The 16,090-nt window shown below is 32.2% G+C and overlaps 2 protein-coding genes across 7 annotated transcripts; one reads left to right on the top strand and one right to left on the bottom strand.

Annotated features, from left to right (window-relative positions):
- The first annotated feature begins 452 nt into the window (after positions 1-452).
- Positions 453-5,269, top strand: LOC8276333 (inactive protein kinase SELMODRAFT_444075). 3 transcript variants are annotated; one of them, XR_001535672.3, is made up of 10 exons: positions 453-1,436; positions 1,612-1,754; positions 2,331-2,428; positions 2,698-2,906; positions 2,999-3,742; positions 3,859-4,007; positions 4,110-4,331; positions 4,449-4,598; positions 4,738-5,071; positions 5,156-5,269. XR_001535672.3 is itself a non-coding variant. In XM_015723246.3 (9 exons), the coding sequence occupies exons 1-9, from the start codon at positions 1,247-1,249 to the stop codon at positions 5,011-5,013; spliced, it is 2,148 nt and encodes a 715-aa protein (XP_015578732.1). In that variant the 5' UTR covers positions 453-1,246; the 3' UTR covers positions 5,014-5,269. The 3 variants fall into 3 exon arrangements, 2 of the variants coding, with proteins under 2 accessions (XP_015578732.1, XP_002525575.1); XM_015723246.3 differs by having other exon boundaries at positions 453-1,403; positions 4,738-5,269; XM_002525529.4 differs by having other exon boundaries at positions 4,738-5,269.
- Positions 5,270-5,464: 195 nt separating this feature from the next.
- Positions 5,465-10,425, bottom strand: LOC8276332 (transcription factor MYB33). Of its 4 annotated transcripts, none has more exons than XM_048378045.1 (5): positions 10,229-10,425; positions 9,320-9,447; positions 8,019-8,406; positions 6,447-7,446; positions 5,465-6,090 (listed from the first exon to the last, which is right to left on the bottom strand). In XM_048378045.1, the coding sequence occupies exons 3-5, from the start codon at positions 8,379-8,381 to the stop codon at positions 5,783-5,785; spliced, it is 1,671 nt and encodes a 556-aa protein (XP_048234002.1). In that variant the 5' UTR covers positions 8,382-8,406; positions 9,320-9,447; positions 10,229-10,425; the 3' UTR covers positions 5,465-5,782. The 4 variants fall into 4 exon arrangements, with proteins under 4 accessions (XP_048234002.1, XP_015578733.1, XP_015578735.1 ...); XM_015723247.3 differs by having other exon boundaries at positions 8,019-8,448; positions 10,229-10,424; XM_015723249.3 differs by having other exon boundaries at positions 8,019-8,448; positions 10,283-10,413.
- Positions 10,426-16,090: the final 5,665 nt, after the last annotated feature.

The raw sequence follows: 16,090 nt of genomic DNA, 5'->3' as shown, positions 1-16,090 counted from the left end.
AAAAGGAAAAAGAAAAAAAGGCTGGCTGTACTGGATCCCTGTAGTGAAACTCTAACGTTAAGTTCATCAAACAGAATAGAGGGTCTTTTTGCTGCAAAAAGAAAGTCAAATCCATACCTTTCATATTTGGAGATATTTGATAGCCATTTATATGAGGTTGTTTAATGGAACTTTCAAGTTTTTATCAAAAATAGACCGTAGATAAAGAACTTTGCATCAACTCTTGTGACATTGAAAATGGTGAAAATCTTAGTTCAAGTGCATATTGTTGACAGAAAAATGTACAGAATGAATGTTAAAAATAAGACCCAGAATACACTATGGACAAAAGGAATCGTTTTCGGCCACCTGCGCAAGATAGTACACGTACAAGGGACAGCAGATAGATTCTTACAAAATACAACTACAAAACCAGCTTCACATAAGCTGTATTTTCAATGTCAAGTTGGACGGAAGGCAAGGTCACTGTCAACCTTGATAATGAAACAAACAATTAATACATCAATTGCTTACAATGAGAGATTTCCTCAAGAAAAGAAAACTTCGGGAATATCGGTCACAATCATAATATCCTCCTGTCTTACTCTACAGATGTATAGGCAACAACTATTATGTGCTAAGGAGAGCATAGGGATGATCATACTATAAGGAAGGCTTAAGTAATACCACATACGTACCTTGGATATCCGAATATGCGCTCAGGCTAACTCTGGAGATGCTAGCTTGGATTCACCACCCACCCTTTTCCTATAGAATCTCCATCTTATTTCCTGTTTGATAAGCAGCATTAATCCAGAAAACATATTCTTGAAAATTCTTTTTGCAAAGTTCATCCTGCAGTGTTTCCAATTTATTCTCTGCAGTTTCCCTGTATCAGCTCCTTCGTCAGGATTTTATTCGTGGAAATCTAATCAAGTCTTAAGCAATCAAATAGTTCTGATATTATTTTCTCTTCTCAGTTAGATCACATCTGGCTCTCACTGTACATATTATTAACCTTCTATTAGGCATGTTCTTGATCTTTAGCTCTTAAGTCGCCAAATAAAATGTGCTTAAAACTGCATAGGATATGTAACATTCAAGTTTAATAGAAGCAACACAGAACATTTATCACGGTACTAACCCATCGGAAAACTGAACCTGTTTATTTTGTTTTCTATTTCTTTTTAATGTTTATAACTTCTGTTTGAGAGCAAGATCATCCTGACTAGGTATAGCAAGAGATTTCCAACAAGCGGTAAAAATAATGTCTTTACAAGATCATCCTCAAAGAGTAGTGGTGATCCAAGATGCTTCAAAGGATGTTAGTCCGAGTGCAATCAGATGGCTACTTGATAACTTTCCATTTAAGCCTGGAGATGTTCTTATACTCTTTGGAGTTCTTCACCAGGTTAATAACCCTAGTACGTTATCTTTCATGGGAGCTGGGAAGCTGAGTAAGAATTTATGTTTGTTTATTTTCATTTATGGAAAGAAGGAAAGAAATAATATCAACATGCTCAAATCATGTAACAGGTAAAGCATAAATTCCAACCTTGTAACATACAATTCATAGTACTAATTACTTCACTTTCTCCTCCTTTGGTTCTTGTATTTCTTTTTATTTCTTAGTGGGGTACAAAGTGAAGGTGGACTCGAGTTCAATGGTCGCCATGAACCCAAAATTTATTGCAGAAGAAGTTGCTAGGAAGACAGATGAATACTCTACCAATGTAGAGATTAAGAGAATTGCTAAGCACTGTGAAGAGGAACAGGTCAGGCTAATGAAATCATGGCTAGACTGGCATTTATTTAATTTTCTTCTAAATCATAATACAAATTAGCTGGAAAGTTAGAAGATCACAAAGTTTAGTCTAAAAGTGCACTGTCTTAAGAGAAAAACAGAATAACTTAATATTCAGACTAGAGATGAATTATTTAGGAGAACCAACTTGATCCTGATGATAAATCTGACTCACACTCTACCAGCTTTTCTTTTAATTGACTTTGCAGTAGATATCATCCGTTTGGTGATGCTAAATCTCACATTCAATAGCCTCATAAGGCTGAGAACACATTTTGAGGGCATTTTCCTCCCCGAAGAACCTTTAACTAGCAACTAAGGCTGTTGCAAGATCAAGGCCTTCAACTCTGTACAACTCTGTTGTTTATTTTATCCAAGAGACATTTTCTTTTGAATTGGTTAATAAGTAAAGAGGTGCATTTGTAGCTGCTATAGATCATTTCACTAGACTTATTATTGGTACTCAGACAATCCAAGGAAGCTTCCAACACTTAACCTCTATCTGTCACATGGCTGATGGGAGTATTTTGTGCTTGAAATATGTCAGATCGAGTTCAATATAGAGGTGCGAGCAGGAGCTGCTCCAAAAGTTGTTGCTATAAAAGCTGCGAAATACTTAAAGGCTACATGGATTGTACTTGACAGGTCTGCAAATTCTCAACCTGTTATTCCTGAACTAGTGTTGTACTTTAATGAGATTTTGCTGCTGTGTGCCTGCAAGTTGCTTCAAATGCATACAATACGTAACAAATGTATTGAACTACAAAGAAAAAAAAAAAAAAGCACGGTTGTATTCTTGCAGATGTTTATGTTTTCTAAGACTATAGCATGCAAAATTAAGTTTGAATGTCTACGCAAAGCAGAAATGAAAGAAAAGGAAAAGGACCTGTTGTAATGTACTAGATATGCTGCAGGCATTTGAAGAGAGACAAGAAGTATTTCATCGAGAAGCTCCAGTGTGGAATATCAAGGATGAAGCGCGACAACACTGTTGAAGTATTGAGAGGACCAAAAGCGAGAGTGACAACAATATCACCCCCAGAAAGAACCATTCAGACCAAAAGTCAAGTAAAATATGATGAAATGATACCAGGAAGCCCCACAAAAAGTGGTTCTTCTCAGAGTAAGTATATCATAGCCTTAACACTATCTTACAGACTAATACTTACGTCCATATATTACCAGATTCTTAACAGAAAGCCGTTGTTTCTTCAGATCGCAGAACATCTAGCAGTTTAGGCAAAGAAGTACAAGTTGATTACAGCGACAAGATCCCCCACCAGAGCAGTAGCAAGTCAACGTCACTTTCTAAACCTTCATCAAGTGATCAGATCATGACAGCTTCTTCTTCAACTTCAAATCTTGGGTATCATGAAGCATCAGGTTCTAGTTTAACTGACGCAAGGCACTCTCCGTTCAATTATCAAGATGAAGACTACACAAACACAGAACGAGAAACTGCTGGAGAGCAATCCCCATTTTCAAATGCAGAGGGGCATCAAGGCAGTCAAAAAGAGGTCAATGCAGAAAGCCCAAATGAACAACTCAAACAGCATAGGAACAATGAGGGTTGGATGGGAGGTGGTCCAACCGATGAGATGTTCAATAATTCCGTTTGCTCAATTTGTAAGAACAGGCGACCAAGGATTGGATGGAAGAGAGACTTCACTTATGCCGAACTCCATGCTGCAACTGAGGGATTTTCCCCCAAGAACTTCCTATCTGAAGGTGGTTTTGGTTCCGTTTATAGAGGAGAACTAGGTGGGCTGAAGATTGCCGTAAAGCAACACAAAAGTGCAAGCTTCCAAGGAGAGAAAGAATTCAAGTCTGAAGTTAATGTCCTCAGCAGAGCTAGAAACGAGAATTTGGTGATGCTCTTAGGATCATGTTCTGAAGGAAGCCAGAGGCTGCTTGTTTATGAATATGTTTGCAACGGTTCACTGGACCAACATCTGTCCAGTAAGCATGCAATATCCCAGAAACTAATCCAGCATATCGTTTAAGATAATTTGGAAACACTTATATATTAACCATAAAAGCCTAATCGAGGAATACCGTTTTCTAAATTGATGCAGAACACACCCGCAGACCTCTCAGTTGGGAAAAGAGGATGAAAATAGCTTTAGGAGCTGCAAAAGGCTTACAGTATCTGCATGAAAATAGCATTATCCACAGAGATATGAGGCCAAACAACATCCTCATAACCCATGATCATGAAGCACTAGTAAGAATTCAGAGACAATTACACTTCTAATCTCATGTTTTATGTTCTCATACTGCAGCTGTTTAACATATTTAATAAATTTTCTACTGCAAAACTTATCAGCTTGGAGATTTTGGACTTGCAAGAGCTCAACATGATGACTCGGATCACTCCTGGGAGACGAGAGTTGTTGGAACTTTGGGGTACTTGGCACCAGAATATGCAGAATGTGGGAAAGTGTCGACTAAAACAGATGTTTATTCTTTTGGGATTGTGCTATTGCAGCTGATCACTGGACTCAAGACTACAGACAAGATACTTGGAGGGAAAAGTCTTGTGGGATGGGTGATAACCTTAACATCAGACATCTATTACCTGCAATTCCTTCATCTTTAATCTTCTACTAGTTGCCATCGTACATTTCAAGGTACTTTTATTTGATTTCATTCTTTCTTCTTGCAGGCAAGGCCACTATTAAAAGAAAAGAACTACCCAGATCTAATCGACCCTGGGATCTTGGATTCCCATGATGTTCATCAACTCTTCTGGATGGTTCGCGTGGCAGAAAAATGTCTCAGCAAGGATCCTCACAAGAGATTAACCATGGATAAGGTAAATCTTATGCATCACACTGTACTTTATCAATGTTTCCAAGAGAAGTTCAGAAGCACTTAGCTATTCTGCTAAATCAATTCGGCAAACTTATACACAGGTCTAAGGTAACAGGTTTTGGTGTTTAATAACATTGCAGGTGGTTTATGCCTTAAATCACATAATGGCAAGCGACAAGGCATGTGGAATTAAAGATTATTCCCCAGCACAATCAAATTCAGCAAGTAGCACTCCAGGGTCTTACGATTCAAGAGATGATTCAACTTTTACAATAGGAACTACATCAATAAGTAGCATTAGTCACATAAGTGAAAAGCTACCACCATCACCCCCGATAGGATTTTCTACATCGCCGCTGCAACTAGCCAGTAGCCATTTCTATCGGAAGATCACCATACCTAGGACTACTGTATAATCAATATCAGACAATGAAAGGCAGATGAACTTCACAGGATAGCATTCGGTCCTTTACGGTGAGATTTTCATTTAAATATGATGTCCAATTCTATTAGTTTCTTGTGATGATTAATGCAGGTTAATAATCCAGTTCTTTTTAGTCCTCAACCAGCTGTTTCTTTTCTGGTGGGATTTCATGAACATCTGCAAGTTGTACGCTCTATAATTGTGTTTCCAAGAAACTAGTTTCAATAATACATTGCTTTAAATGGAAATTCTAGCAGAAGAGGAGTATATAAAGTGAATGGTTCAAATTGATAATTTAGAAATAGTGAATTGGTTTAAAATGAATGCTAAATTGGATCAAGAATGCTCCTTTCATATTCATAACTAAGCAAAATCAACCAAAAAAATAAAACGATATCTAAGCTCAAGAACTAGGGAAATTACAGGGAAATGTAGACATGTCATCCAAAAACAAATTTAATACATCAAAAATATGAGTTGAAGTGCTTAGTTATTCTACAAATTTGACAAGCCATAATGCATTTGTATACCTCATTAAGTTCCATATTGGCATACATGCATTTTCCTGTTTCACAAATTGAGAAACCAAAAACCACAACCCACAAATAAAACAACTTTCACCCAGACATATTATACCATGAACCTTTTTGTGGTCCAGCAGGTACCAGGCACAGACCTGAGTACCCAAACTGAAGAAATGATCAACATAAATCAAGCAACAACAGTATCAGAAGTTCAGAAATTTTGATAGCTAGCAGGTTTCAAGGGAGTTCAGACATTTGACAGACAGCAGGCATGTTATTCCATGCACAAGAACCAAGTCCCCATACTTGATTTGATGTAGAAGCTCCAGCAGACATTTGCTTATAATCACTGCTCAAATCATCACCAAGAAGCGTTGCTATGTTATCCGTCATAATGACTTGGTCCTTAATGTAACCAGAACCCTGACCAAGCCAATCAGAAGCAAGTAAAGCATCAGGGCGAGTAATATCCACCCGAGTAGTGGTTTCTTTATCTCTTTCTGGACTCCATGGTTGACTAACTAGTTCTGTTTTCACAATGCAACCTGCAGAATATCCAAATTTAAGTGGAAATACTGTAACCAAAGCAAGTGCAGATTATGAGTGCAAGGTGAAAAAAGAAATTAATTGAGACTAATATGAAAATAACCCAGTAGGAAAGTAATATTATATTTATAGAATAAGAAACATATAAGAGAAAAACACAAACCAGCTGCATTCCATTAGAATAACTTTCCAATTTTGCAAACATTGGGAAACCATTCACAAAAATATAACGACTCTAGTTTAAGACATAAGTTTGATTGTGTTGAAAGACAACAAAGTACATCCTTCAAAATACTCAATACACATGGATTGGGACTATAATCCTTTAAAAAATGCAAGAGTTTATGATGCTTACCAGTGAAAGTATCAGTAGGTGGTGGTTCATCCAAAGAACTTCCACTGGCACTTATAGGAGTGCACTCACTGAAAAGAGAAGTCGCAGTGTGACCCAATGGGGAAAGGGGATCACCATAATCTTCCCATTCTGTCTCACAAATATTAATGGCAGAACATTCAGCAAGTTCACCAGGAGTAACAGTTGATGAATTTGAACTCTTCTCCGATGAATGATTCTTAGCACTGCTTAAAGCTTTAGCCTCATAAAGTAAAGCATCCAAGAGGCCACTATTACGTGGAGAAGATTCAATTATAGCTGTTGGTGGAGACTGGATGAAATTGTCAAGAGTCTCAAGTAAAGGTGGTGGGGATGTACCCCAGCTACCTAAATCAGTTTCTGGATATTGGAGTGAAGGGAGCTCCAACTTCACAGGCCCAGAGGTGAGCTTGGAAGTAGAGAAATCGCCATTTGCAAGGGTATGGCTGCCCTGATTTTCACCAAAGGACTGAGGGTTCTTGGTGGGATCAGGATCAAATGGAAAAGATAACCCAAAAGATTGGGCAACTTTATCACAAGATTCATCCTGAAATTGGTCAAACAAAGGGAATTCGCTTTTTATATTGCCACTGTAACCAGGTATAAAAGTTGTTGATTCTCGAAGACGCTTCTGACGATGTGCTGATGGAGACATGAAGCTACCATATTGAGAAGAACTCAGACCCTTTATCAGCATGCTGCTTGTAGTAATATCAGCAAGTTCAGGGACATATGGTGAGATGCCTTGGCTTGCTTTTAAACTGTCAAATATGACATCAGGTATCTCATAGCCATTGTTGCGCAAGAGATCACCGTGAACCTTATCCCCGGTATTGATTCCGCCAATGGTTAGGCCTTGATGGCTCTCCTGCAGTGCTTGGAAAGAGACTTCTGGAGGATATAGAGGTAAACCAGCCCGTTGGCGCCTCTTAATTCTGGTGTTCCAGTAATTCTTTATCTCATTGTCTGTACGACCAGGCAACTGGTAGAAGTAAAAGGGACCAAAATTATTATTGGCAGACCTGATTCGAAATTCAGGGAAAACCAGACTTCGAAATGTTGAGGCATTTTAGGACTTCAAATTGAATGTAAATTATAGAGGGTAAAATTACCAAATCTTTTGTGGTTGGTAATGTTATTTATACACATGTTAGAGGGCCAAGGAATTGAACAAGCATTACAATATAAGTGAAAAGACAAATATGATGGCTTTCTGGGTTTGGCAATTGAGTTATATAAATTTGAAAGAAGCAGTGATAAACTCAAACATTGAAACACAAATGCATGAGATAATTCACAGCTAAAACTTGTACACTAACACATTCTCAAAAAGAAAAAGGTACCCTGATATTTAAGGCATGCCAGATCACAATTTTTTCATATATGTGACTACAAATGTAAAGTACAGTTAGTTAATACCATTTTCAGTTAATTAATTTTCAGTTCGAGCTGTTTCAAGTTTACGCTTCCAATTGATATTAACATGCAACACAATTCAAAGAAAAAGCAAATATTGATATACCATATATCAAATAAGATCGATTATAGACTTACATGTGCAGCCATGCGTGCCCATTTGTTTCCCATCTTGGCATGGAGCTCAATGATTAACTGTTCTTCTTCTTGAGTAAATGCCCCTTTTTTCAAATTAGGCCTCAGGTGATTGGCCCATCGCAATCTGCAGCTTTTGCCACAGCGAGAAAGTCCTGAGTGCTTCTGAACGGCATTCCAGTTCCCCTCCCCATGTTTCTTCACATATTCTATCAAAATTGCATCTTCAGCAGATGTCCATGGCCCTTTCTTCAGCATAGCTCCTCCATTTGCGCTTCCTCCGCAGTTACCTCCCTCAGCCAATGGTGAATCAATCCGATCCTTAGAGAACAGCCCATCATCACTCTCATTTGTCGTGTGACTCATCTCCTTGTAATCACACGGCCAATTCCTATTAAACAGCTCAGAACCATTCAATCAGCAGGGCAAGAACCTGAACCAAAAAGAGGATGAGAAAAATAAATCAACACACAAATAAATGAAAAGGCATTGCGGCTTGCTCTCCACTTTTTGATACTTGCACTCCACCTCCCACGCGTTCATTTTTTTTTTCCAATAAAATTACTTTATAGAATATGACAAACTACAAGTGGGTCAAAAATCAATAATGGCTTCACGCAAATATACAATCTCAAAGCAGACAAAGCCTGAAGAAACAAAATTAAGCTATAAAAAGAAAGAAATATATATATATATATATATATACCTTAAAAGGAATAACACATGTAAAGGAGAGACGGTAATAGAAACAACTTAAGCACAGAACCAAAGCTCAGTATACACAGTATTCAAGAGTTGAATGATAATAAGCTCCCAAATGTAAGAAAAAGCATGGATTTTATAAACTTAAAAAAGGGAAGCAGGTCATAATATTCCCCGTGTACAAGTAAATGCTTCTTACCCAATCCAGAACACATAAATTGAAATAAAAAAACATCTAGAACACGCTCATTTCTAAGACCATGAAAAGTGAACATGCTCATTACGCACAATTTAATTGGTTTACACACAAAAAGCACATAAGAGGAAATCCTGGCATCATTTATTGCAGTATATTGCATTTAATTATTATACTTATTGAATTGGCAAAATAAATTACACCATGCTATATATAGCAGAATACAGTATTGAAAAACAATGGATATGCTATCAAATTCAAGACTACCAATAACACCAAAAGAAAAATTAAAACTTGTGCTTCACTTAACCAAAATTTAGCAAAAAGTTTAATAAAGAGAAAGTAATAATAAAGTACTGAACAAAAAATAGAAAAACAACAAAATCTACCGAACAGAGTTAAGTACCTGAATCAGACCAAGATGCCAAAATCCCAAAGCCAAAATCTTTGAGTTACCAAACTTGGAATCCTTGAAAAGTTCAGATATAGTTCCTGAATGAGCTAACAGCTGAGAAAAGGGTAAAAACAGAATACCTGGAAAAAGAAAAGAAGGAAAACCCAAAGCTCAATTCATTGATTAACACCCAGATGAAAAATCTACACTGCATCTAAACTAGAATCAGCTAAAAATTGCTATAATGAAAATTCCATAATACATGACATCAAAATTTTTTCTTTTTTTCAAATGAAAAATACAATAGTGAAGCAGCTAAATTGTAGCTCTAAAGTTCCATTCGCAGATCCAAATAAACAGAAACCCTAGCTAATCAAAACAATAAAATTACATAAATAAGAAGCTGAAAATCAGAGAAACGAAGGTCGTAACCGTAATTTGTGAAAAAGCAGAAATAAGATCTGAGCATAGAATGAGCAAAACATTGATCCAAAAATTTCAAGCCCACACACCAAACAATACACTAAGTGCTCAAAGAAAGAAAGAAAGATTTTTACACAAGTGAAAAAAAATGAAAATGGAAAATGGAAGCTAATAAATGAAGCCAATGAATATTCAAAAAAAAAAAAAAGAAGAAGAAGAAGAAGAAGAAGAAGAGGAAGAAACTTTTTTAGAGAAAGAGAAAGTAATTAAGCTAAAGAAAGAAATGGCAAAAGAAGAGTGAAATTAGGAGAGAAAAATCAGGAGAAAGCACCACCTTAAAAAAAATAATAAATTAATCTTTTCAATTCAGCTTTATTAAGCTTACACAAGCGAATAAGCAAATGCACAGAGCTTCAATTTTTAGCTTCTTTCAAAAATTTAAACACAACCCATTTGTAGAAATAATGTAAAGTTAAAAACCCATTACTTTTTACTTACTTTTGCTAGAAATAGAGAGAAAAGATAACTTGACTTGATCAATAAAAACTCCACCTTTAGCCACAACTATGTCTTTCTTTTTCTTTCTAAAAACAGTAGCTGTCTCTGGGTTGTCTCTGTATTAATCACTAAAACATATCGATCTTGAACTTTTCAATGCCCAGTCTCTTTCTCTCTCTCTCTCTACATATATATATACATATACACATATATAGCAGAGAAAGAGAAGAAAGAAGCCATGATTGGTAAATGAGGAAGGCGAAGATGGTGGAGGTGGTGATAGGACCCACTTGCACATGAGAAAGGTGTACTTTAGCATTAGGTAATTGGAGCGTGAGTGACACGTGTAGTTGGGTGAGAGTGGGATTTTGATTTTTCCTTTCTTTCCTTTTTTTTTTTTTTTTGTTGGAAATGGAGGCAGACCATTGCATGGATGGTCCGATAGTGATATTGATTGCTAGTAAATTTTATTTGTATTAATGTTTGCTATATTAAGAAGCTCATGTGATATAGAGAATGAATGATATTGATATCTGATAGGTATTGGTTTTTTATCTGGTGTACTAAGGTCTATCTTCTTAATTATGTGGAAACGGCTAAGCCATTAGTCAATGCGACTTTCTTTTTTTTTCCCACACTGAATTATGTACAATCAGATCCATTTCTAAAATATCAAATTTATTAGTTCTCTTAGCTTGCGACTGTTTTCTTTATCAAAAAATATTCGTTTAAAAAATTAAACTCTAAATAATATAATAAATAGTATATAGAAGGATAATCAAATTTATTAATAAAATTCTTTTTAGTGAATATTTTTATAGGATAAACTTATTACAGTAATTACTATTAAAACATAATACTAACAAATAGTTGTTATTTCCTAATGAAGATAAATTATGTTATTTTTAAGCTAATAAATTATTATCTAAAAATAATTGCTTATCATTTAAAGGTAACATCAAATTTAATTGATATACAATTTTTTGATGATAAAATATTATAAAATTAGAAATTAGTCTTTTTTGTTTAAAACTAAGTTTATAATCAATTAATGACAAAAATTTAACATAACTTAACTTAAATTATATTTAAATTTTTATATATTTTTTAATTAATTAATATGCATATAGTTATATTTTTCTTAATAGGGGTTCAACTAATTTTTTTTAAAAACTCTTTTCTTTATTGAAGTTTCATATTTTAATTACAGAGGATTATTTAGATTGGCGGTGTTTTTTTATTTTATATTAATAAATATTAATAAATAAATATTAATATATATTTTATGAGTTTTATGATATCATTATGAAAGTATTAAATTTTTTTTTATAGAAATAGTAAAAAAATAAAGTTTTAATTTAGTATTTAAATAATTAGTATCGTTAAAATGATATTTTTAAAGTTAATAAATGATCTAGTGCCATCAAGCAGAGTACTTTTTCATATTATTACAATCTACTATCTTGCCAATATAATTAATAATTGTTAAAAATAAATTATTTATATATATATTTTATAATATTGAGTATTTATTTTATTTTTTATATCAAAATATATTATTAATTTTTATTATAGAAATATTTCTTTAACGAAAATACAGGATTCAACTAAATTGTTTCTGACGTTGAATAAAATATTATTCAATTGGCTTTTCTTTTTTCCTTTTTCTTTTTTTTAAAAAAAAAAAAGAAAAGAAAAAGGAATTTACAGGAACTTTAAATTAAAATGATAAATGAAATGGGAAGAAAGAGACTATAATTGCATGTGGGCTCAAGCCATTATTAAGGTGTACGTAGTTCGGGCCCACCATATCCTACGATGTCCCGCATTATAAAAAGTCTTTTCTCTCTCCCTTTTTCCAAATATCTTTCCCATGTCAGTCTCTCTTGTATGCAAAAAGCCTCAATTCTAGCTGATGATGGGCCTTCATTCCATATCAACCCGCGTACCAATTGCATCATCAAACTTACTCTATTATTCAAAAAATAAAAATACGCCTAAATTATAATTATAAATAAGAAGTTCTCGTTTTTTATCTTTTAAATTTATGATTTTTATAATAATGGATATAAAAAAAAAACTATTTCATATTATATTTAACTTCTGCCAATCAGATCCGGAATAAATTGAGAAATAAAAATTGAAAGAAAGTAGGCAAAATGTGATTTTATTTATTTTGGTTTCTACTTTCCAATTTTCTATCCATTCTCTTCTTGCCGAAAGCTCATACGGATGATTCAATGAGGTCATTCATTCAATTCAAGACCCGCAGTCATATTTATTATCTCTTCTAAGGAAGATATGGATACTTTCTTCTTCTTTCCTTTTTTCTTCTTTTTTCACTCCGTCGTCTTGTCTTTTTATCACCTTTGTAGCCTTTAGTGTGCGATCAAATTTTACTCATAATTTATCCTTTTATTATTTGACTGTTTTTTTTTAGGCATATATTATTTGACTGTTAAAAACAACACTTTTTTTTGCAGTATCAAACGTATACGCTGCTCGCGTTCATACCACAAACTCCCAAAGGCAGCAACGTGTCCATTGCAGTCATTTTCAGCACCAGGCAGGTATGGCCCTCCAGTAGCGTTTGAGAATGCTCTTCTTATGCCCTTTTTTAATTAGAAGAAAAGGTAATAATTTTGAATTTAAATGTCATGGGGCTTTACAATAAAAGATGTAGTAGGTGATCCTCTCTTAGACTATTTTTGGCGGAGTAAAAATTTCACATCATTAAAATATAAAAAATACCAATAATTTTATAAAAATGAAAGTCCAACTAATTAAATTGCTAGTTCTAATTAGGAATGATCTCAATGCTTTCCGTCTAAATCGAATAGTTATACCGAAAAATACTAAAATCAAAATAACTACATATTTTAAACTAATCGCATCTTTCACATTTAAAATTGGACTTATATCTTAGTGCTATATAAAGTTTGTAAGTTTTTATTTTAATGCTAGCCATTTATAAAATATTGTTATGCTAGCAGTAGCAGATATTTAAATAATTTATATTTGAACATTAAATTATTATATTTGCAAGTATTAAATTGAAAAAATTGGTTCAGTTCGATATAATGTTATTTATATTTGGTACGGTACTGGTATCTTAAATTTTAAGAAAAATGAGGTTTGGTACCGATGAATTATGAATAATTGAATTGAACTAATTCGTACTCAGTCATAATTTTAATTATTTTGGTATTGATCGGACTCAAACTTAATTTTAATTATTTTGATATTGATCGGACTCAAGCTTCTATTAGTTGATAACTACGCTCTTTCATTCATTATCAACTTAATTAATCAATTCAAGTTGATAATATTTAATGCCATTAAATTGACACACTCTATTAGAGGCGAATAATGGTCGATTTTGTTTGAATTTTTTAACATAAAATAAAAAATAAATTTAAATTTTATTCTTTAAAATTGAATCGAAATATTATGAATTCCCCAGTCGAACCAAATTGAAGATCAACTTGGACTTTTTGAAATATATATTTTCAATAATTTAGACAATAATTATTTATATATAAATAAATATATTTTTCTGTAGATAAATAAATAAATAATAGTTTAGATATAAATATTTTGGTTAGTTCAATTATACTCAAAATTTTTGGACAAGAATCAATATGAATTTAGATATTATTTATTTGCACTTATTAAAATAAATTAAACCAAAATAAATCGATCAATGGTTTCAATTCGGTTTTGCTCACTCCTTGTGTCGATTACTTTTCAATGCACACCTAATGTATCAAATTGATTTTCATAAAATTATTGTGCTTTAATCAAATGACTAGACATTTAATGTCGGAGGTTAAAATCTCGAGTTCGATACCTTCCATTCTTAAAATGTAGTAGTTTATTTTCTACTTTATACAAATAATTATTCCCCACCTTATATTGTTAAAAGAAATTAATTCTTACTTTACATTTAGTTAAAATTCATAAAATTTATAAAATTTATTACAAATCTAATGTTTATGTGTTTTAAATGAAATAAAAACTTGTTTAAAATTCTACATAATCGAATTTGTATAAAATGGATTATAGTTAAATTCAATCATAACAAAATAAATATAAAATTTTGAAATGAATTTTATATTAGTAGTAAGTTAATTTATTTTACAATATTAATATATTTTTTTTCAATTTTATATTTATATTTATATTTTATTAAATTTATATACGTTTTAAAAAAGAATATAAATTTTTTAATAAATTTTAATTAAATATAACAATATACAGTATAAATGAAATGGGAATTATAAATAATTGAGATCCATCTTGGAACTATTTGTTTAGCTACCTTACCACTTAGAAGGCAAAAGAAATTAATTCTTTGATACTCGAATTGTCAGCTTTTGTGTTTATGAAGACCTTTCACAAATTTTCTTCCTTTTGAATAATAGTATTCAAGCTTTGCAAGTTCACGCATTGCATTGAATTGAATTGAATTGATCCACATTGATTTAATCTAGATGGGAGCAAGAAAAAGAAAAAAAATAAATTACTTTTCAAGTTTTCAACGAACCCATTTTCTATCCACACACATTCTCGTTAACCAAACAGAAATTGGCCGGGAAAATAGAAAAAGTATAAATGGACGGCTACTTATGTTATGTCATCATTATCCAATTCTGTCCAGCTAACATAGTTTGTGCGTCAGCGCATGCAAGGAGAATAATTATTACGTGAAAACACAGAACCACAACAATAATTTTGGAAAAAGAAGATAGTTTCTGAAAAATCAATTATTTTCCCAATAAAATAAAAAAGATTAAAAAAGGAGGGAAGCTTTCTGTATTTATCCATGCCACACATAACGTTAAAGCCATAAATTATTATTTGGGTATTACGTATATGTAAGCTTCTTTCGTGGGAAAAGTTTCACTACTTTATATTTTTTTTTCAAATATATTTAATTAATTGTAATTATTCTTTTCTTTTTAATTTCACCTTTCAATTACGTAAGAAAACATTTATCTACTTCAAAACGATATTTCTTTTCCGAATATTTATTACTATTAATTATTAAATAATAATATAATATTTAAAATAAATATTTAAAGTAATTTATTATACATAATTTATAGTAGCCTATTGCCTCCGCTAAAATATGTATATCTTTAAATATTATTTTAAAGTTTTTATTTTTTAAAAATTTTTATTGTATATTTTATTAATTTTTATCGACTATTTAGAGTGGATATACTTTTTAAATTAAAAACACAAAGTATAAGTCTTTTATATATAAATTTTTTAATATTATCAGATGTTAGAGTGCTTATTAAAGAAAAAAAATAGTTAATAAGAGATTTGAATTAAATCGTTAAGAAATAAAAATTAATAAATGATTAAATCAAATTTTAAAAATTGAATCTGATATGTTTTAAAATTTTAAATTAAATTTAAATAGTAAATTAGATGAAATAATTTTGAAATTAGTTGGTAAATTAGTTTTTTAATTTTTCTAAATATGTTTAGATTAATCTATACCTTTTATATCTTTTTATTATATTTATTTTAGAAACTCATATTTTTAGTGAAAACTAATAAGAATAATTATTCTTTAGATAAACGACTTCATGGAATCATTTTTCCATTCAAAAATATATTCCACTTATTTTTCACGTTGCTTAAATAATACTATAATTCATAGAAAATGACTTGAAACTATCAATAAAATATAGAAATTTATGTAACATGGAAATCAATTTCTTCCACTTCAAAAATTCAAAACAAGGGGCGAAAAATATACCAAAACAATAACATAAGAGCGCAAAATTCCAATCGTGTCATACAATACGTGTCACCGTAGGAAAAGATTTCCTCAAGTAAGTCAATCGG

Source organism: Ricinus communis, chromosome 8 (genome assembly GCF_019578655.1).
Source record: "Ricinus communis isolate WT05 ecotype wild-type chromosome 8, ASM1957865v1, whole genome shotgun sequence".
NCBI lineage: Eukaryota > Viridiplantae > Streptophyta > Magnoliopsida > Malpighiales > Euphorbiaceae > Ricinus > Ricinus communis.
This window is presented reverse-complemented; position numbering and strand designations above follow the sequence as displayed.

What these genes read in the sequence shown, in the direction of transcription:
- LOC8276333 (XM_002525529.4), top strand. Translation starts at nt 1,247, where the DNA reads ATGTCTTTACAAGATCATCCTCAAAGAGTAGTGGTGATCCAAGATGCT. An exon ending in CATGGGAGCTGGGAAGCTGA is followed by an intron (nt 1,437 to 1,611) that starts GTAAGAATTTAT and finishes TTTATTTCTTAG; the next exon opens with TGGGGTACAAAGTGAAGGTG. An exon ending in CCCATGATCATGAAGCACTA is followed by an intron (nt 4,008 to 4,109) that starts GTAAGAATTCAG and finishes AAAACTTATCAG; the next exon opens with CTTGGAGATTTTGGACTTGC.
- LOC8276332 (XM_048378045.1), bottom strand. Translation starts at nt 8,381, where the DNA reads ATGAGTCACACGACAAATGAGAGTGATGATGGGCTGTTCTCTAAGGAT. An exon ending in GGGCACGCATGGCTGCACAT is followed by an intron (nt 7,447 to 8,018) that starts GTAAGTCTATAA and finishes TACTTCTACCAG; the next exon opens with TTGCCTGGTCGTACAGACAA. An exon ending in ACCTACTGATACTTTCACTG is followed by an intron (nt 6,091 to 6,446) that starts GTAAGCATCATA and finishes GATATTCTGCAG; the next exon opens with GTTGCATTGTGAAAACAGAA.